Source organism: Squalius cephalus (genome assembly GCF_949319135.1).
Source record: "Squalius cephalus genome assembly, chromosome: 24".
NCBI classification, from domain to species: Eukaryota; Metazoa; Chordata; class Actinopteri; order Cypriniformes; family Leuciscidae; genus Squalius; species Squalius cephalus.
In genome coordinates, this window is record NC_137145.1 from 21084049 (window position 1) to 21106968 (window position 22920).

General features: G+C 36.8%; 1 protein-coding gene across 2 annotated transcripts; it reads right to left on the reverse strand.

Moving 5' to 3' along the window:
* Window positions 1-602: 602 nt before the first annotated feature.
* On the reverse strand, window positions 603-22620 carry osbp2a (oxysterol binding protein 2a). 2 transcript variants are annotated; one of them, XM_079861990.1, is made up of 14 exons: window positions 22259-22620; window positions 18597-18802; window positions 12268-12518; window positions 12022-12190; window positions 9948-10071; window positions 9336-9402; window positions 7013-7141; window positions 6677-6922; window positions 5963-6083; window positions 5478-5581; window positions 4557-4652; window positions 4292-4476; window positions 2285-2505; window positions 603-2168 (listed from the first exon to the last, which is right to left on the reverse strand). In XM_079861990.1, exons 1-14 carry the CDS (start codon window positions 22414-22416, stop codon window positions 2026-2028), a joined length of 2220 nt encoding a protein of 739 aa, XP_079718116.1. In that variant the 5' UTR covers window positions 22417-22620; the 3' UTR covers window positions 603-2025. The 2 variants fall into 2 exon arrangements, with proteins under 2 accessions (XP_079718116.1, XP_079718117.1); XM_079861991.1 differs by lacking the exon at window positions 22259-22620 and adding an exon at window positions 22166-22239.
* Window positions 22621-22920: the final 300 nt, after the last annotated feature.

Below are 22920 nucleotides of genomic sequence, written 5' to 3' on the forward strand. Positions count from 1 at the left end.
TCTGTTCAGCAGAAGAAAGAAATACAGGTTTGGTACAACCTGAGGGTGAGTAAATGATGAGTAAATCAGTATGTTGCCGTTCTGAACCAGTGGATCAGGATCTTCCATTAACGTGAGTCAGTGATGTGCTACAATATAAAGGTGATTAACTGAGCAATGTTGCCACCCATCATATTCACTTCACAGTATCAATGTGGAATAACACATTCAGACATTTTATCAATGTTCAATGCATCTACAGCAGAAAATTCGGTCTTGCCTGTTCATGAGATAAATTCATTTATATTCACCCTGTAGATTTCAGGATATATTGTTGCCAGGAGGCTAAATTGCTTCTAGAAGATTAAAACAATATTGTGTTGCATAATTTTACCAAATTATGCTCCAGCGCTATTCCAAGTACGTTGGCGCCAACTACTGGCCGTGATGAAAACTGAAAACAAACCATTGATAACCTTTGAAATATTAATCAGATAATTATTTTTCTTAGCATTCGTTTGAATCTATTAGCCTACTTATATATTCAGATTATTATCTACAGTGCACATTTTAGAGAGATGAACTTCAATAAGAGTCCTTGGAATGTCCAACACATTCAACATCACCATACCAGCATCATTTTTAATCAATTTATATAGTTATAATAATCAGCTTAAGGTTATTTATATATCTGGAAAATACTGCGTACATGGAAAGTGTAGTTTTTGCAGTCGTTATGGTGCTGATGATCTCAAGGAATTCTTTGAAGACACTTGCTTTTGGTTGAAAAACTCAAACACAGACAGTAAATATTCAATCAGTCCTTTACATTTTTTCACAATGTACTAAACACAGTTCCTGACATGGTATACTCTCATTTGAAAAGTACATACAACACTGCTCTGCTCATATTCTGAAAGTTTTTAATGCCTAAATATGAGTTTCCTTCATCTTCGTTTTGGTTACAGTTTACGGTCAGTATTCCAGACCACTTTTCCTTGCAGCAAGAAGGGTGTATTTAGTGTTAGTGTGCTTCAGCTGCTAATACTGAAAACTAGAAAGTATTGCCACCACAAAATGTTAGTTATTGACAATATATAGTCAAGGCCAAAAGTTTGCAAACACCCTAAAATGTGATCTGATACTGTGTTAGACAAATATGTGAAGAAATCTGTGCAATCTGAAGTGCATGCTTAATTTTGCATAATTATTTCCAAAAATCTGCACTGCATGCAGATGAGTAATACTTCACGATGTGCAATGTATTATTAATTCATCTACTTAACTAAATCAATGCGCAGTTGAATTGTAGCTGGATGTTTTAGCATGTTTGCACACATCTAACCATGACTCTAAATGGAGAATCTCAATCAAGCCGTAATTCATCACCTACACAATGACATTTACATTACGCTTGTGCTAAATAACCAAACAGGCAGCTAAAAAGAAATTCTCGCATCTAATAAATTAGCTTTGATAATTGTTATTTTGTAAAAGCAACATCAATGCACTGATCTGGATTGTATCTAGGTTGCTAATGGAGCATGTTTGCACTGTTGAAACCACACAGCACTTAATCTATTCTACAGCTCAATGGAGGAACACAGTCTTGAGGGCATTCGGTCTCCATACTTCAAGAGTAGCATGTGCTCTGAATGTCTTTTATCACACACCGGTGGATAATTCATCATGGCTATCATACAGTTAACCTGAAGCGATCAGCAAAAGCTCTGAGGAAGAATCTTATCCCTGGTGAAGTGTTACATTCCCCAGATCATTAATGTTATTAGTGTCTTTCACTGTGACATTTATAAAGTGCCTCCATCTCTTGTGCTTAAAATGTTTTGTTTTTTTCCCCCATGCTATGTGAATTTTCCCTGCTACGATACAGGTGTCCCAATGCCCCCATGAATACACTCCAAATTAAGATATACATTTATATACATGTAGAGACTGAACAGAATCAGTATATTCCACATCTTTGAAACTCCTTGGAATGGGAAAGATGATTCGGAATGGCAGGCTGGTCCTGGTGGAAGAGAGGCCTCAAAAGATGGCAGAGCACTGATTCCAGTCTTGTCTGTCTTTGGCTTCCCAGTAGCCTCCTCTGTACACGTAGCTGCTCTCACCTGTCTCTGTGTCAGTCCTTTTCTCAAACCACATTGGCTGGTACCTCTCCGCTTCTTTACCTGTCAAATCCAGGACAAAACATCTTTATTGAGATAATAGTATACTAGCCTACAGCTTTACTGCACTGTATGTACTGTATATTGAAACGATATGAGTGTTTGTGGTTCTGTCTTGCCTTCTTCTAGTGCGAGGTTGGCCTGCGCCTCTCTCTTCCTCCTCTCCAGTCTCTGACGCTCCTCCAGACGCTGTTTCTCAGCGTTAGCTTCGTCCCACAAACCCGCCTCCATCAGCCGCTGGTCGGGCCGTAGACGGCTGTCTGTAGGAGCCACTCCATCCTCAGGCTCATTCAGAGTCAAGGCCAGAGAAGAGAAGAAATGCATGTTCTCGGCATTCTCGCTGGAATTACAGCAGACGAAACGAGAGTATACAAAGATACGTTTACTAAACAAAATATTTAAAAGAAATATATAATTTACACATTATAAATAATAAAAATATAAAAATATAGCCAGATATATACAGACAGACAAATAGATAGATAGATAGATAGATAGATAGATAGATAGAAAAAAAAACAGAGATAGAAAAACAGATGATAGATATAAAGAAAAAAGATAGATATATAGATAGACAGAAAAACAGATATCCAGATAGATAGATAGATAGAAAAACAGATATCCAGATAGATAAATAGATAGATAGAAAGAAAAACAGATAGCAAGAAAAACAGACAGACAGACAGACAGACAGATAGACAGATAGATAGATAGATAGATAGATAGATAGATAGATAGATAGATAGATAGAGCGGGGGAAATAAGTATTGAACACGTCACCATTTTTCTCATTAAATATATTTCCAAAGGTGCTATTGACATGAAATTTTCACCAGATGTTGATAACAACCCAAGGAATCAGTACATACAAAGAAACCATAACAAATAAGCTCAGAAATTAAGTTATGTGTAATAATGTGAAATGACACAGGGGAAAAGTATTGAACACATGAAGAAAGGGAGGTGCAAAAAGGCATGGAAAGCCAAGACAACTGCTGAAAACTTACAGTAATTGAAAAGCAATCCAGCCCCCTGTCAGTGGAAATTAATAACAGCTGGTTCAGTCCCAAATGATGGCCTACAAAAAGGTCTCATTGCCAAGGTGTCACACAAGACACATCTCATGATGGGTAAAAGCAAAGAGCTGTCTAAGACCTTCGCAACCTAATTGTTCCAAAACATAATGATGGCATTGGTTATAGGCGCCATTCTAAGCTTCTGAATGGTCCAGTGAGCACTGTTGGGGCCATAATACGGAAGTGGAAAGACAATCATTTCACCATAAATTTGCCTCGACCAGTGCTCCTCGCAAGATTTCTGATAGAGGAGTGAAAAGAATAATCAGAAGAGTTGTCCAATGCCATCATTATGTGTTGGAACTATTAGGTTGTGAAGGTCTTGAGACAGCTCTTTGCATCATGAGATGTGTCTTGTGTGACACCTTGGCAATGAGACCTTTTTGTAGGCCATCATTTGGGACTGAACCAGCTGTTATTAATTTCCACTGACAGGGGGCTGGATTGCTTTTTAATTACTGTAAGTTTTCAGCAGTTGTCTTGGCTTTCCATGCCTTTTTGCACCTCCCTTTCTTCATGTGTTCAATACTTTTTCCCTGTGTTATTTCACATTATTACACATAACTTAATTTCTGAGCTTATTTGTTTTGGTTTCTATCTTTGTATGTACTGATTCCTTGGGTTGTTATCAACATCTGGTGAAAATTTCATGTCAATAGCACCTTTGGAAATATATTTACTGAGAAAAATGGTGACATGTTCAATACTTATTTCCCCCGCTGTAGATAGATAGATAGATAGATAGATAGATAGATAGATAGATAGATAGATAGATAGATAGATAGATAGATAGATAGATAGATAGATAGATAGATAGATAGACAGAAAAACAGATAGCAAGAAAAACAGACAGACAGACAGACAGAGATAGATCTCGCTGGAATTACAGCAGACAAAACGAGAGTATATAAAGATACGTTTACTAAACAAAATATTTAAAAGAAGTATATAATTTACACATTATAAGTAATAAAAATCTAAAAAGATAGCCAGATATATTACAGACAGACAAATAGATAGACAGACAGACAGTTATAGTTTGATTCTTACGGGAGAGAGTATTTTTTCCACAATAGTTGTGGTGGTCGAGTCTGATAGACAGTTTTCTGCTTTCCCTCAGATCCTCCCCAGCCGTGGCTGCTCTCTATGATCTTTGCACTTTCCATTTTATCATCCCACGTTCCAGAGAGAATGTAGTGTGCGCTGCCTTCACCATCCGTCACAACGCCTGTTACCTGGTGACAGGACACAGACACACTCAATACCCTGCAGAGGGCAGTAGCACACAGACTGAACAGAGGATGCACACACTGACCTTGCGGGGAACATCCCTGGAAAAATAGCTGTAAGGGGAGAATTTGAGGTGGCACGTGTCCTTGCTCTTGTGGTTCACTATTATAATGTCCCCAGACTGCATCGGGACAAAGAGTATACATTAATAATAATGACAGAGCTGCAGTGATGAGAGCAGTTGTTTGCATTAGAATATATATATATATATATATATATATATATATATATGTAATAGCTTCCTGTTTCCTCTGGAGTGGGAATGATGGGGTGGAAGACAGATGGAGGAGAACAGTGTCAATGGTGACTTTTCTCCAACAGATAGTGTCGAAGATGAGTAATGCCACACCACGTGGGAGGACTCAAACCATAAATATTACTCAAAAATGAAAAATCATAATTGAATCACCCTTATGTTGCTGCAAACCAATTACCTCTTTCTTCCATTAAACCTGATATAACATAAAATGGTGCCATGTTGGATTTGAGAGCAACAAAAAAGATTTTTATTGAATTTAAATCTGATTCTGAAATAAATTCATTGCACAGCTTCAGAAGACTTGGAATATGGCATTGATATTGTTAACTAAGACTACTGAAATGTCTTTTCATTAATTGAAATAAAGCTAAATTAACACATACATATTATATATATATATATATATATATATATATATATATATATAAACAAAAATGACAAAAGCACAATAAAATACTGAAACTTGAAGTAAAAAAATATATATAAATATAATAAAAAGAAGTACTGTAATTGCATATTAATAATACTGATACATATACAGTATATGGATTACTTTAATGATACTTTCATGGTGATTTTGGATTTGGAACTACATTAAAGTGAGCGTAATACATTCAGGAGTAACACAGAAGAGTAATACGTACACATAACAAATTCTGAAAAAATAAGAGAACACCGATCACGTACTTGGTCAATCCATAGTTTGCCCACGATGATGTTGTGCACAGTGGAGGTCACCTTGCTCCACACATAGTGATTCCCACTGGCGTGGAACTTAAGGTGAATGTTGCCTGCAGAGAGCAAACAGAGGCATTATGAGCAAATTATAGCATGAGAAGGAGAAATGTACCTGGAAATAAAAGTCAACAAGGTCGATTCGCTCTAAAAACAGTTCGGAGCAGTAAAAATAGAAACCATTCCACAAATCAAATTATCCTTTGAAGTAACGTTTACCGGGAAGCAGCACATCTATATATACATTTGCATGTGCACAAAGTGAATCTAGGTAACAAGTATTTTAATAAAAAAATGTAATGTGATCACTTTTAAAACGTTTATAGAGTTTACATGTTATTACTGTTTTGTTCTGCTTTATATTCCCTCAAGGTAATCAGGGTTGTGTGATGATGTGAATGTCCTTGAGAGGCGACACATAGCTCATGATGGATCACCTAGCGGCATGATGGAGATGTATTTGCCACGAAATTTGCTGTCAATGGTGATCTCCTGCCACAAGGTCCAGCCTCGCTGCGATATCACATGATGGGCAGCCGCCGGTGGGTGATGACTTATCTGAGAGAGAGAGAGAGAGAGAGAGAGAGAGAGAGAGAGAGAGAGAGAGAGAGAGAGAGAGAGAGAGAATCAGTCTGTGTGGAATCACTGACAATACTGGGAAATATTACAATTTAAAATAACTGTTTTATATTGTAATATATTTTAAAATGTAATTTATTCCTGTGATCAAAGCTGAATTTTCAGCATCATTACTCCAGTCTTCAGTGTCACATGATCCTTCAGAAATCATTGCTTCAGAAATGCTCAAGAAACATTTACAATTAATGTTGAAAACAGTTGTGCTGCTTAATATTTTTGTGGAAACTTTGATCAAATAGAAAGTTCAAAAGAACAGCGTTTATTTGAAATAGAAATCTTTTGTAAAATTATAAATGTCTTTACTGTCACGTTCAGTTATCAATTTAATGTATCCTTGCTGAATAAAAGTATTAATAAAAAAAAAAAAAAAAGCCTACTTATCTACTGAACTAAGGTGCATAATAAGGATTTGTTTACAAAGTATTATCAATAATATTATTATTATCCTCATTTCTGATTTATTCAGTTAATAATCAAATGAACATTTGTGCATTATAAGTGTGGTTTCGGACCTGTTCACAAATGGAGCGGTATCCGTACTCCTCCACGCGGTCCAGCTCATAGGTCTCTCCCAGCAGAGGGTTGAAGGGTTTCCCTGTGCGGTGGATGGTGGTTGAATAGGACGAGACGGAGAAGGCGGAAACCAGACACATCTGCTCCAGAGAGGAGTCGCAGCGTGCCGCCCGGTCCAGGAGCTCGCTGTATTCAAGATCCTCCGTCAAACGCTGCAGCATCGACAGCGGCTCGTTGAAGTTCACCTGGAAGTGAGGATTCAGACGCACGCAAATCCCTGTGAAGATTCAGATATCAACAGCTACACAACACACCAGATCTGAGACTCCTCTTACAGGCATGGGGATCTTGGAGAGCTCCTTGCCAATGCAGTTCTTCATGATGCTCCACAGGTTCAGGGAGTAGTTGGGCTTATCTGGGATGCGACAACGTCTACCCCTGCGCAAGTAGCTACCAGAACTGTCCTGTAAACAGAGAAAACACTCTAGTGAGCAAACACAAGGGACAGTTCACCCAAAAATGAAAATTCTGTCATCATTTACATCATCATCGTTTTTGCCGTTCCAAACTCATAAGGCTTTCTTTCTTAAGAACACAAATGAAGATATTTTTTAATTAAATCTGAGATATCTGTCTCTCCGTTGAAATCATCTTCACCAAGAAATTGAGATATAAATCCAGTGTCACATGATCCTTCAGAAATCATTCTAATATGCAGAGATTTGATGCTCAAAAAACATTTCTTTGAATTATCAATGTTGAAAACAGTTGTACTGCTTCATATTTTTGTGGAAACCAATATTAATTTTTTCAATTTTTTCAGGATTCTTCGATGAAATAAAAATATTTTGTGACATTATACAGTTGTAATCAAAATTATTCAACCCCCACAGCAAATCAGGTTTATTGGCAAAATGTACAGACTTTCAGCTGTTTGCAATGAACAAATCAAACAAAAGTAATTGAAATAGTTTAACACAACAAATGTTTCAAGTGCTTTCCCCAAATTCAGCTGAAAATGCAACTTTTGTTGACTTCTGCAGTCTCAAAATTATTCAACCCCTTCTTGGCAAGCATCTTTAGTACTTGGTAGAACACCCTTTGACTGTCATGACCTGCTGCAAACGAGATGTATAACCAGACCAGCTTCTGGCAGCGCTTCTGAGGAATCTTAGCCCATTCCTCATGAGCAATGGCCTCCAGTTCAGTAATATTATTGGGTTTGTGTGTTGCAACCGCCTTCTTCAAATCCCACCAGAGATGTTCTATGGGGTTCAAGTCAGGTGACTGTGATGGCCACTGTAGAATCTTCCAGGATTCTTCTGCAACCAAGCCTTGGTGGAATTTGAGGAATGCTTGGGATCATTGTCCTGTTGGAAGGTCCAATGACGTCCTCCAAGCTTCAGCTTCCTCACTGACGGCATGACGTTTTCTCCTAGGATTTTCTAATACTTTAATGAATCCATCTTGCCTTCCGGAAGACAGAATGTGTTTTCGGCATATGCTTCATTCTTCCTCCAGACATACCACTGATCCATAGGGCTGAAAAATTCTAGTTTTGCTTTAACGCTCCACAGAACAGAATCCCCAAACTTCTGTGGCTTATTTACGTCATTTTGAGCAAACTTTTCTTGTGCTTTTGGGTCAGTAGTGGTGTATGTCTTGGAGTTCTGGCATGCGTTTAGTACATTTAGTGCCTTCGCTATCTTTTTGTATCCTATTCCTTGTTTGTGAAGGGCGATGATATCTTCTAACTTTTTGGACCATTCTTTTGACTTATTTTTGACCATATTTCTAACATGCAGTCAAACGTGATACTCAACAAGCCTAGCCAGTTCAGATATTTCATGTGTTCTAGCTCAAGCACACCTGGTGAAACTAAAGAAGCCCTTGATTAGTTGCATCAGATGTGCTTGAGACAACACCTGTTTTGCAGATTTGTGCTGTTGTGAGGGATTCAATTCAGGGGGTTGAATAATTTTGAGACTGCAGAAGTCAATAAAAGTTGCATTTTCAGCTGAATTTGGGGAAACCAGTTGAAACATTTGTTGTGTTGAGCTATTTCAATTACTTTTGTTTGATTTGTTCATTACAAACAACTACAAACATTTGTTTGATTACAACTGTAAATATCTTTACTGTTGCTTTTGATAAATGCAATAAAAGTATTAATTTCTTATGTATAAAGTATTATTATTAATATTATTATATTCAATATAATCTTATGAACTGTCCTTCCACTGAAAACCTATTCACCCACTTTGACACTTCAAACCGTTCATAAAGAGATCATTTAAAAAATCCATATGAATTGAGCAGTTTAGTCCAAATTTTCTGAAGAGACAATCGCTTTATATGATGAGCAGATTGAATTTAGGCTTTTATTCTCTATGAAGTTTTTAGAGCATCAAAGTGGTAGTTGTGTACACTGTCAATGGAGGGACAGAAAGATATCTGATTTCATTAAAAATGTCTTCTTTTGTGTTTCGATTCGAAGATGAACAAAAGGCTTATGGGTTTGGAATGACATGAGGGTAAGTAAACGATAACCGAATTTTCATTTTGGGTAAACTAACCCTTTAATTAAGATATTTAACATTATTTGGCATGTATGGTTTAGTTTGGATATGTTATGATTAAACAAAAGCCCAAACCTACATTGTCGCCCTGGCTCCAATTACTGGATAAGCTTCCACTTGTCACGCTCTGGTTACTGCTCAAGTGTCTGAGAGACACACAGAGAAACACAAGAGAAGGATGAAACAGAAGATCATTATTCAGGCACATTAGTGCTGAATAGATAACACATAAATGCTGAAAAACAATTTGCTTCTTAATAGCATTATTATACCAAATAGCATTCATTTATTTTGGCAAAGAACTGCCCATTTATACAGGGAAAGGCCATCTAACTGACATGAAAAACCACAATTCATTTTGTTTTTACACGCCACTTAGGGGCATCTACATCTGAAATTGATGACACCTAAAAAATATTCAAATAATAGTGCAGCAGTTTCAGTGCACAAATGATAATTATCTGAAAAAGCTAAAACAATTCTGTAAATTGTGAAGATTATTCTAAGTGAGCTAGTAAAACCTGGGCACTCTGACTTCCAGAAATTGCAAACAGTCAGCCAATCAAATCTGATCTTGTTATTTTATCAAGCTCTTTTCCTTTTATATGCATCAGATGGTCAGTGATTTGATTGTGGGTGTGTGTCTGGTTCAGTGAGTAAAAGCCATCAACTATATGATCTACATATGAACCTGTGCTGTGAGTGATCCTCTGCAGGCACTGTGATGAAGGCTGGAGAATCTTCCATGGCATCAAAGAACTCTATGTCTTCATTCTCTTCACTGGATTCCCCCTCCGGTGTTCGCTCCGCCCCTTCTGAAGAGCAACACATGGACAATCTCACTTAGTGCTAGGTCAGCATTATTACAAATGTAGTTTTATAATAAAGATAGAAATATTTACACTACCATTCAAAAGTTTGGGTCATTAAGATTTTTAATGTTTTGGAAAAACGTTCACCAAGACTGCAGTTATTTGAGCAAAAATACAGTAAAAACAGTAGTATTGTGAAATATTATTGCAATTTAAAATAACTGTTTTCTACAGTGGTGGTCAGAATTGATGGCACCCCTGATAAATATGAACAAAAATGGCTGTAAAAAATAAACCTGCATTGTTTATCCTTTTGATCTTTCATTCAAAAAAATCGCAAAAATCTAACCTTTCATTGAAGTAAAAGAATTGAAATTGGGGGGTAAATCACATTATAAAATAAATGTTTTTCTCCAAAACACGTCGGCCACAATTATTGGCACCCCTAGAATTTTTTATGAGAAAAATATCTCTGAAGTATATTCTCATTAATATTTACCTTTTTTAGCACACCAGGGTGACTAGGAACATGAAATTGTCCAGCTATGCCTATGACTTCTTTTTTCACAGGAGTTTAAATATGAGGAAACACAAAGGCCAAAATCATCCATCACAATGAGTAAAACCAAAGAATATAGTTCTGATGTGCAGCAAAAGATTGTTGAGCATCACAAAATAGAAAGTGGCTGTAAGACAATAGCTAAAGAATTGAAAATCCCCATTTTGACCATCAGGGAAATAATTAAGAAGTTATAATCAACTAAAGATGTTATGAATCTGCCTGGAAGAGGACGTGTGTCTATATTGTCTTAATGGATGGTGAGGAGGATAGTTTGAGTGGCCAAAGAATCTCCAAGGATCACAGATGGAGAATTGCAGGGATTAGTTGAGTCTTGGGGGTCAGAAAACCTAAAAAAAAAATCATCAAACAACCCCTACATCCCCACATGTTGTTTAGGAGGGTTTCAAGAAGAATGCTCCTCGCTCCTCCAAGAACAAACTCCAGCATATTCAGTTGTCAGACACGGCTGGATCTTCAAAAGGGACCGGATTCTGTGGTCAGATGAAACAAAAAAAAGGGCTTTTTGGCAGCAAACCCAGCAGATGTGTTTGGTGCAAACAGGGATAAAAAGTACCCCATGCCTACGTTTAAATACACTGCTGGATCTTATATGTTGTGGGTCTATTTATTTGCTGGAGGTCCTGGACATCTTGTTCAGATACATATTATGGATTCTAGCAAATATCAACAGACAAAAAATCAAAACCTGACGGCCTCTGCTAGAAATCTTATAATGGGCCGTGGTTGGATCTTCCATCAGGACAACGGTCCAAAACAAACATCAAAATCAACACAAAAATGGGTAACTGAGCACAAAATGAAAATGAAGCTTCAGCCATGACCGTCCCAGTCCCCTAAACTGAACCATATAGAAAATGAGTGGGCTGAACTGAAGAGGAGAAGCACCAACATGAACTTGTGAATCTGAAGGATCTGGAGAGATTCTGCATGGAGGAATGGTCTCTGATCTCTTGTCAGGTGTTCTCCAAACTCATCAGGCATTATAGAAGAAAACTCAGATCTGTTATCTTGAAAAAAAGGAGGTTGCAAAAAGTATTTAATAACAGGGTGCCAACAATTATGGCCAGCGTGTTTTGGAGAAAAACATTTATTTTATAATGTGATTTACCCCCACTTTCAGTTCTTTTACTTCAATGAAAGGTTAGATTTTTGTGAATTTTTTGAATGAAAGATCAAAAGGATAAACAATGCAGATTTATTTTTTTACAGCCAATTTTATCATATTTATCAGGGGTGCCATCAATTCTGACCACCACTATTTGTACTTTTTGGAGCATGGCGGCCATTCATTATAGAGAAAAGGTAGCTTGGACATTCTGCAAAACAACTCCTTTTGTGCTCGATGGAAGAAAAAAGTCAAAAAGTCTCACTATTGTGTGTACTGGGCGCTTCCCTCCAGGCTCTCTCCAGATTGTTGTGTTGTTTGGCTAGCTGCTCGATGGTCTCCTCCAGGTGGTGGCGCTGTTCCCTTTCATACTGCAGCGCACGCTGCCACCGCCGGCTGTGAGTCTCCGCTAGATCCACAAAGTCTTGGCAGGCCTGATCCAAAAACCAATCATTTAGATTCATCATTCATTTAATTTCGTTTAGTATGCAGAGTCAACTGTAAGACTCACATTGATCATAGCATTGGAAGTGATGCGGAAGAGAGTGGCTCGCTCGTTCACGGTCTTCAGTTTATCGGCGCCGTCGGTGGGGGTTCGCAGGTCCTCTAGTTCGCTGAGGGAGCGCTGGAGGGCGGCACCGTGCTTCCCTATGAGCTCATTGCAGGTGCTGAGGTCTTCAAGCTTGCTGGCCAGAGTCTTGAGCGCCCCCTGGATCAGAGCCCGATCCGGCTGGGCTAGTGGACCCTCGTCACCAGAGTCATCTGCAGAAAAGAGATAAATGGAGAGATAGACGGAAAATGAATGAGAAGATGTTATAAGTGAAGTAAAGCTATTCGCAGCCTCATTTTCATTTGCGTCAATTTACAATTTGCAGGCGGATGTCCATTGACAGCAGAGGATGTGCAGGCATGCCTAAAAGGGGTGGCCGATATGAACAAAATCTATATATCATGAGTAATTTTATTTCAGGATAACAATATATATCGCAATATAGTTATTTTAGCTTTAAATTAGGTTTTTATGACATCTACATTTTTTATACCATTGAAAAACCATGATTCTTGTGACCAATTTCAATATCGCAAAAAAACTACCAGCCCAAGTATAAAAAATAACTTTCAAGATTACTAAAGACAAGTAAACAGTGATAAATGAATTAAATTGATATAGACCTACCTGAAAAACGTTAAGCTCTAGAAATAAGAAATACTACATATATTGTATAAAGTATGTATAAAAAACATAGTCTTATACTATTTTCCTCACAGAGTAAAAATGAGTCTTAAAATATATTGCAGCTTTTAAATTTTAGAAATGGGTTCCTTGTCATGGGATCATCATATTTGGGGGTCCTTGGCATTCAACAAACCTCTGGATTTCCATTGTAAGTGAATTTCTGCATCCACTTTTCTATATTCTTTTTTTGCAAATTAAGGGATGATTCAAAATGTCTTCTTGTGGTAATCGAAAGTATGAGACATTCCTTTAAATAAGTGAAGTTATTGTGTGTTATGGTGTTCTGCAGCCAACAGAGATGATCAAATTTACTGCAGTACTACAGGCTGAACTAAAATAAGTTTATAAATAGCACAGACGTGGCGCTGGAGGGGTCTGATGTGACAGCTGAGAATTTACACAGTCCTTTTGTGGAGGTCTTTTCAATTACAAGCGTATTTTTCAGCTAAGCTTTAAATGGATGCTGAGAAATGACCACAGAGATGGACCGAGGAGATGGCCGTCGGAGACAGCAAGAAAGAGAGAAAGACAACATGTTCAAACAGAAAGAAAGCAACAAAGATGCAATCAGAGGGAGAAATATCCAGATTTAGATGTCATTGGAGAGTTGAAGGATATCACAATTGAATGTGGGCAGTTGGTGATGGAATGAGCGAGTGTGAAAGAGAGGCGTCATAATTACCAACAACCCATTCAAACACCAGATTTCTGTGAATGAACATGGTTACCATGGAAACTAGGTGACGGCTATTTTTAGAAGCTATAAAGAGAATGAAAAACCCAAAGGGGCTAATGCGTCTCGCTTTGCCTACTCTCTCGCACAACATGGCCATCACTCACTGGCAAACAGACGAGGGCAGGCTGTAAATCACCTCTTGTCTTGTGTGACGCAAGACATTTTTGGAAGTACTTGCTTGTAGGAGCCTGAGGCAGATACACAGAGATGAGCAATTACATGCCGGCACACTGTTCACTGAATCTGTACATCAGTGAATGGAGATCAGTTGGGTAGAAGTGTGACACATTAAAACAAAACTGACAGTAAAGACATTTATAATGTTTTTTTAATTTTTTATTTCAAATAAATGCTGTTCTTGTGACCTTTCTATTCACCAAAGAATCCAGAGGGTTTTTTTATTTATTTTTTTATCACAGTTTCCACAAAAATATTAAGCAGCACAACTGTTTCAACACTGATAATAATCAGAAATGTTTCTTGAGCATCAAATCATCATATCAGAAGGATTTCTGAAGTTCAGCTTTGATCACAGGAATAAATTATGTTTTAACATAATTCAAATAGAAAACTAAATTCAAATAAATGCAGCCTTGGAAAACATTTTAAAAAAGCATACAAATATTGTATAATTAATAACATATTAATAATAATCTATTTGTAAGCTTAACAGCTCTAAAATAAACACAAAAAATAAATTTCCAACCATTTACATAGCAACTTTTAATATTATTGCAATAATAAAAATAGTAATAATCATGAATATCAATGTTTTGTTTTTGTTTTTCATTGTAGTATTATTATATAGTATTAGTATTATCTATGATTAATTAGTTTTATATAAAAGCAAGAAATTAAAATAAAACGATAATTACTAGGTACTGAAAACAATCTGTATCGGCCTTATCTTTGAAAAAAAAAAAATCTATAAAAAAAATTATAAAATAACAATATATTAATGCATGTCCTTGCAACATACAATAAAAAACTGGTGTAGGATTTACTTTAAAACACTTTTCACTTTTCAGTAAATTTCACAAATAGTAACGAAGAAATGGCAAGTATTGAATTAAACGTAATTTTTAAGTAGGAAGGCTGAAATTGTATTTTCTTGTAAAACATACTCCAATAAACTTTGTTTTATTTCCAATTTCAAAAACTATATTACTATTCCTATACTCCTGTTTTGAACAAATAGAGGTCAACAAAGCAAAGCAACTTTTGTTACAAATACTTTTATTTATTAGTATTCTTGTTGAGTTCACACTAAATAATAAGCTGACTCTCTTTGTTCTTTGTTCATGCAACTTTTTTTTTTTTTTTTTTTACATTTGTTAGAACTTTTTGCAAGTTGGATTTTTTTTACAGTGCCGAATCGCAGCTGCAAAGATTATGTGATTCAATCTTTCCATCCAAACTGCATCTAAGCCAAAGCATCTTAAACCCAATCCAAGCAAAATATTGCAATTTTATGCTTGCCAAGAAAACAATGGGGAAAAGTGGATTAGTGTGGATGTCTAGAGAGCAGAATGAAAGAGGAGAGAGCAAGAACTCCTCCAGTCTGTTGAGACACATACAGATGATGACTCCTGCCTGCCATCAGAGCGAGACCTGAAGGAGGGATTCGGGGGAATTAAAATAGAGCGAGTGAGAGAGGCTCGCTCAGCCTCGGTGGGCGTAAGAGGAAAAGCACCAGCGCTGGAGAATAAAACAAAGATCACCTTCCCGTGGCCTGCTGGAGAGAGACGAGTGACTCATCCCTGACTAACCACACCTAACAGGGAAGATTCAAAGTGTGGACCAACATCAATGGAGGCGCAGCAAAGGAAAGCCTAGAACGATCTTCGAAAAGTTCACTGGTTGTCTGACTATCCAGTTTGGCCCATCAGCCTGCATACTTTGCATCACAGATAATCTGATTTGCACAGTTGTGTTGTAAGTTTCTCACAGTAGTGTACAGTAATGAGGAGCTGACAAACCAGACTTAAAGTAACTTAGGAGTTTTGACACCAAGAACATGCTAGCAACGCCCTGACAAACACAACACTGCACATTTTATTCAGAAAATGTAAAAATGTAGTTGTAAATGCAGGCTATACCACATATCATGCTGTTGTGAAGTCAAACATTGGCTCAATTGGTTCCCAATGCAAATCCTGAGATTTAGCTGTAAGCGCTAAATGTATTTGGCCCACGAAAGAGCAAGCGAACACATGCGAACATCAAGTTGACTGATAGGAATTGACTGATACAGTAGCCACAATGTGCTTCAGAGCATCTATAAAAATAGACTCATTCCCGTAACTGATCATAAAAAGCTACTGCATTTTTAACTTTAAAAAAATCAAGGCTGAATAAAGATGTAAAACAGACCATTCCATCAAATTTTAAGTAGTACTCGAATAAAACACTGGCTAAAAAACATCTATGAACTCGGGATTTATTTTCCACTAAACAAAAGACATGTTTTTGCATTAATGCCATTCAAGCATATGTATTCATAATTTGTCCTACCTTTTCTCGACTGGATGGAATCGCTGATAAATAAGGAGCAAATGCTTATGCAGTGAAGATGATCAAATGTTTTTGAATGGAAGCGTGAAGCAGCGTTCCCTCTCGGTCACCTTCCAAGCTTCCCTCCCATCCCTCGCGCTCCTGTTTTCCTTCTCGCCCTCCCTCTTTCCCCTCACATTCTCCATCCTGCACAGTGGGCGGAGCTAACATGCTCCTCACTTCATTCAGTAGCAGATGAGATGGTCCAAACGGGAAGGTGTTGCAGCATGCATATTAATCACATTTGGGGATAAAAGAGGCTCGTGTAAAAGCAATAATGCAGGAGTCGAAAACAGTCAAAATGATCTGTGCATTTAAAATATCTAAGACATTTACTTTTCTCAGGCTGTGAGTATTAAGTTTTGTTGAGAAAAAAAAAAAACTGAATTCTGAGGATAGACATAAAAAAAAGTAAGATGTGCACTGCATTATTTAATTTCAAATGAAACCTGTCAATTAAATGTAACACACACATAAAAACACATTTAAAACAGAATAATAATTACTTTAAATATGAAAGGAAAAACAAACTTAAAAAATCATGAACAATGCTACCCCCTAGTGGCATTTGGCTAAAAAAGATATAAAATAAATAAATAATAGAAAAGTTTTGCCTTAAATGGTAAAGGGGATAAACAAGGTGTTTATTATACAAGATTTTTTTTTTTTTTTTTTTTGGGGATATAGGAGAGGAGATAATTTAAATGAGAATGTTTTCTGTAGGAAATAATTTGACTGTGCATTCATGTTCACAGCCTTTACATGTGAGATCTGCAATAAATCATTTCTACAGAACTTGCACTGTTAAAATGAAAAATGAAATTCATGTTTAGTTCTAATATATACGACACCAGCGGACAACAATATTCTGTTTATCATAAGCAGTTCTGCCATCTGCTCGAGCTCTTTAAAGCAGGATGGATTATGATTGGCTGTCAATGTTTTTATCGTTCATCAGCTGGAAACAATCTTTCTGAAAGTGATTACAAGGACATCGTTTCTCTGTGCCTTTATGGTCATTTAACTATATCATTATTGTTATCGTTATAACTGAACGGGCCTTAAAGGTTATGAGAAGATAAGAATGCAGTCCTGTTTAAAAATAATGTATATGGCTGAGATTGATGTATTATTTAAAGCTTGAACAACAAGAAAGAGTATTGAAACAATAACAATCGAATATGTGCACACTCCTCATTCTTTATTATGACTATTTTACAATTTTTTTAATATAAGAAATGTAAGACAAATATGTAAGAAAAATAGCCATATTTATAACTTTATAAACTGTATTCACGGGCTTCCGGTAACCGCCGTACACGAGTGTAGTTCTGTTGGAAAGAGTGACCCCTGACCTGACGCATGACGTAGTGATGAAAGTGGAAGCGCAGAGGACAGAGCAAAACAAAACACCCGTCATGAATTAGAAGTCTAAAATTAGAATTTTTAAAGAGAAATGTTGGAGGAGCTTGAGTTTGTTTCCCACCCAAGCTTACGCTACTCCTACATCCTACGTCATGCGTCGGCTCAGAGGTCACTCTTCCACCGGAACTAGACTTGTGTACGGCTGAAGCCAGTGGTTTTAGCTTATAAAGTTATAAATATGGATATTTGTCTTAAAAAATCGCATCGCTTCGTTTCAGGGGATTCCTTTATTAACCCCCTGGAGCCGTACGGATTACTTTTATGATGGATGGATGCACTTTTTTGGGCTTCAAAATCTCAAGTGACCATTCACTCATATCATAAAGCATGGAAGAGCCAGGATATTTTTTAATATAACTCTGATAGTGTTTGGCTGAAAGAAGAGAGTCATATACACCTAGGACGGCTTGAGGATGAGTATATTATGGGATAATCTAAATTTTTGGGTGAACTATCCCTTTAAATGCTCGAGCTCTTTAAAGCAGGATGGATTCTGATTGGCTCTCAATGTTTTTATCATCAGCTGGAAAAAAGAGTTCTGAAAGTGATTCCAGTGACATTGTTTCTTTGTACCGTTATTGTTATAGGTGTGGTGTGAACTGCTTTCTTTTATATAAAGAAAGATTTTTAGAACTACATCTTTATCGTTAACGTTAGTTATCGTCCTTGGTGTGAATGGGCCTTTATAAGCTAATTCGGCGGATCTGTGTGTTACCAGTCGCCGTCTGCCGGCTCTCTTTTCCGTCGACTGAACATGATTGAATATTGTTCTTGGAGTGTCTGAGAAGTGATGTGCAGTAATCTGGTGACTGACGGCGTCGGTCAGTGTGAATTGGCCTTATGAAGTGCATCCTGGGATGCTTTTCATTGGCACTGTGACAGGACTCACCTGAGTGGGGCATCATTTGAGTGGCGTTTGCTTTGGCCTGTTGCAGAGCAGAAACCCAGCGCTGACACTCCCCCTCTGTATAGGCCTTCAGGTGGTAGCTCCGCCCTCCACTTGTCAACACGAAGTGATAGGTGTCGCCCATCTCTATGTGCACCGTCGCCAAGGTAATCGTGCCTCGGCAGGTGTGTGCCATTTCTGCTTGAGTCCTAAAGACAAATTCACACAATGACATGGGTTAAAGGAGCAACTAGCTGAAAGTAATTTGACAGAGTCACACCATCACAAACACACCCATATACTAGTGATAGACTGATATATCAGCCAGACTGATTAACTAACATAACAGTGTCAGTTCCAACATCTACCAGCAGCCTTGTCAATCGTTCATGTGCATTTCTATGCAAATAATTATGAATTCATTTATACTTGAGTAATTATTGTGTAAAATATATTTTTTTAATTGTATTATTTTGGGAGAATTTATTATTGTAAGTAATTATTGTGTAAAAATAAGAATTGACTTTTATTATTGTATTATTATGAGTGAACTTATTATTTTGAGTAATTATGCTGTAGTAAAACATAATTGACTTTTATTGGGGAATTTATTATTGTGGATAATTATGCGATAAAAATAATCATTTACTTTTATTATTGGAGAAATTATTTTTGAGGGTAATTATTGTGTAAAAATAATTTATTTTTATTTATTTTATTATTATTATAAGTGAATGTATTATTGTGAGTGCATATGCTGTAAAACATAATTTAGTTTTATTATTTCATTATTATGAGTGAATTTATTATTGTGAGTAATTATTGTGTAAACATTATCATTTACTTTTATTATTATTGGGGAATTTATTATTGTGGGTAATTATTATGTAAAAAATAATAACTTAGTTTTATTATTTTATTATTATAAGTGAATTTATTATTATGATTAATTATGTTGAAAAACTATTTATTTTATTATTTTATTATTATTGGTGAATTTATTATTTTGAGTAATTTTTGAGTAAAATAATATATTTTTTAATAATTTTATTATAATTAGTGAATTTATTATTGTGAGTAATTACTGAGTAAAACAATTATTTATTTTTATGATTTTATTATTATGAGTGAATTTATTATTGTGAGTAATTATGTTGAAAAACAATTTATTTTTATTATTTTATTATTATTGGTGAATTTATTATTTTGAGTAATTTTTGAGTAAAATAATATATTTTTTAATCATTTTATTATAATTAGTGAATTTAATATTGTGAGTAATTACTGAGTAAAACAATTATTTATTTGTTATTATTTTATTATTATTGGTGAATTTATTATTGTGAGTAATTATTGTGCAAACATAAACATTTACTTTTATTATAGGGGAATTTATTATTGTGGGTAATTATTGTGTAAAAAACAATAATGTAGATTTATTATTTTGTTATTATGAGTGAATATATTATTATTGTGTAAAATCATACAAAATTGTATTTTACTTTATTTACTTATTGTATTGTATTTCTTATTTGTATTAGGTATTGTATTGCAGTATTTTTTTTTTTATCTCATTTGCTATTACATTGTATTTTGTATTCACATCACATCAGCATTGCCGTTAGACACTGAAAGTTCCAGACTGACAGACAGATATTACATGCTGGCTGCAATAAATAACTGCAGGATTTCTGAGTCCATAAATGCAGAATCAGAGCCTCGATAATATCAAATCCAGAAGAGTTCAGATGCAAAAGCCTCTAAGTGCCATCTGAAATTTTCTTCTAGAATTATCATTTTTATCAAGCTCGTATATTTAAGTTCAGTAATTTCACTTAAATGTCAGTTAATAGGTAATTTTCATTGCCATTTTTAAGTGAAATTACTGAACTTAAATATACGAGCTTGATAAAAATTATAATTCTAGAAGAAAATTTCAGATGGCACTTAGATGCTTTTGCATCTGAACTCTTCAAATGCACTGCAGTAGCAAGACATCATTTACTGCTGCATTTACAGTCACACTTGAGTACAAGCTGAAGGGTACAAAAGCAATTATCATAATGAGGATAATAATGTTAATAGCGTTAAAAATACAATATGCAAAACACCACACATTTTTAATTCAGGATAACAGAATGTCCCAAAGGTCTGTAATGAAATTAAAGCTGCAGTCCGTAGTTTTTCCTCTTTGTCGCCATCTCTGTTCGAAATCTGCAATTGCAGTTACTCGCGGAATGATCAACTTTACGTGGGTTGTGCCTCGGCACGGCACGGCACGGCACAGCGCGGATTAATTAATGTTTTGAGGAGAATGTGGGTCTGTCCGTTGCCTTGCCGGTGAGGATCCTGGCATTGGGAATCACAGATTCTACTTTTTGGAGGTATGACCAACATAAGGATTTTCACTGGAAAATGTCGTCTGAACAAGTAACATCCACTTTTGTTCTGACCAACTAAGGGGAAAAAACGATCTAACGATCGCTTATCATATCACGTCAAACCGTGGAAATTATACTTTGTTCTCAAATTGTTAATGTTAACAACATTAGCATTGCATGACTACATTTAATGCCCTTCCGATATTATCCGTGTTTTCGCATGGGCCCGGTTGCAGTCTCTTTTTTTGTAGCCACTCCGAAAGTCTTTTGCGTTTTACAACGGGTGAATCTCCAGTTGTCACTGGTGATTGTGTTTTGAACCTTTTTGAATCTGCCATCAAATTGATAAGTTTAATTATATCAAGTGCTGTGAGAAAAGGCTAAAAATCTCCACCTCCAACATCCTCAAATGCAATATAGCCTACTAGTCGAGACTCCTTCTTTATGTGTACAGATGTGACGTAATGACACAAAGACATGCTCGAATTTCCTGCTGAAATAGTACAACTGGAGTTAAAAACATTATTACAAGCTTACCGTTTTCTGGCTAAGGCAAGCAGATAGTTTTGAACACTGGCTGGTTATGTACTTGCTCAAAAATGTATTAACCCAAAAAAGTTACGGACTGCAGCTTTAAGGCAAATGTACTTGAATTGAGCATTTCACTGCTGTAGAGATGGACAGATGTCCCAATGAAGCACAATTTGTTCTTTGAAACATTCTCATATCATGCTGGAGCACATGATAATCGGGTTCTACACAAACTTGAGGAGTTCATGCCTCTTAAAAGAGACACCAAATACAAAGCTATTCTGAAATTCATAACCCTTTTTCTTTTACTTAAATGGATACACTGATAATATTTTTAAAGCACAATTTTGTAAATGAGAAAACAGAGGTATTATCACTAGTGTTCTAAGACCCCACTGCATATAAATACACTGTATAATGTGTATTAAATAGTGTTTTTCTGTTAGGCCCTTGCAGAAGCGTGGAAACTTGATCTAGGCTAGTTGCTTCAGATGTCCCCATTACTAATTATAAACAGGAGAGGCATTGTTGCAGCATGGATGGACAGCTAAGAAATGGCTTGTGCTGTGGCTGTACCCTGCGGTGCCCACAGGTAAGAGGCCTTTTAATTCAAACTTCTGCGCAACTCTACCTCAGTTAAAAGTCAGATAATGTACGTACCGTGGCCGGTGAAAGGGGTGACACAGCAAAGTCACGCGCGCCGAGAGTCTCGAGCGCTCCTCGTGCGCATCAACTGAAACGCAGTGCACGTACCTGTAATAAGACAGGAGGCCGTTACTCAGGACGAACCACCGGCGCTGGTAGCCCTTCAGGTAGTTGGTCCATTTAAAAAGCCATCCTTTATAAGTGTCCGGGCCGGGACCCTGCACACCTGAAGGAGACGGAAGGGTCCGCACCACCAGTTCGGTCATATTGAGCGTTGTCCGCGGGGATACGCGCGCGCGCTGCTGCTGTCTCTCTCTCACCGCTGCGGATCGCGCGCCAGACACCTCACCTGCCTTCGCATGTATGCAACACGTTTAGGGCATGAGCGAGGAGTCAAATTTGCGGTCACTGCGAGGAGAGGCGGCGCTTCTGAGATATGATGATGGAAAACTGATGCTACTGGGGGAACCAACACAGTGGATGACGTAGATGCCTCGCGGACGCACAGACCGCTCAGAATCTGCCATATGACGTAAAGACATTAGTGAGGAGAGCGGATGCGAGGATGCACAGGCTTTTAAAAGCTCAAGCATAGGCTATGCATCCCGGGATAAGCTTGACAATGCAGGGCTGCATCCGATATCGATTAGATTCTTGATCCTTGCATTAAGGCATTTGGTGTTGCAAAGTCATGCGGTGTTTTTCCTGTTTAATATTGCCTTACTGAATTGATCTTGGACGCAGTTCTCTATATATCCGCAAGGTGGCGC

Bases quoted from the DNA above. Each gene is read 5' to 3' on its own strand.
- osbp2a (XM_079861990.1), bottom strand. From the start codon at position 22,416: ATGACCGAACTGGTGGTGCGGACCCTTCCGTCTCCTTCAGGTGTGCAG. The intron at 6,084-6,676 runs GTCCGAAACCAC...TCTCTCTCTCAG, and splicing joins ACCGCTCCATTTGTGAACAG to ATAAGTCATCACCCACCGGC. The intron at 2,506-4,291 runs GTAAGAATCAAA...CTGTAATTCCAG, and splicing joins TGGAAAAAATACTCTCTCCC to CGAGAATGCCGAGAACATGC.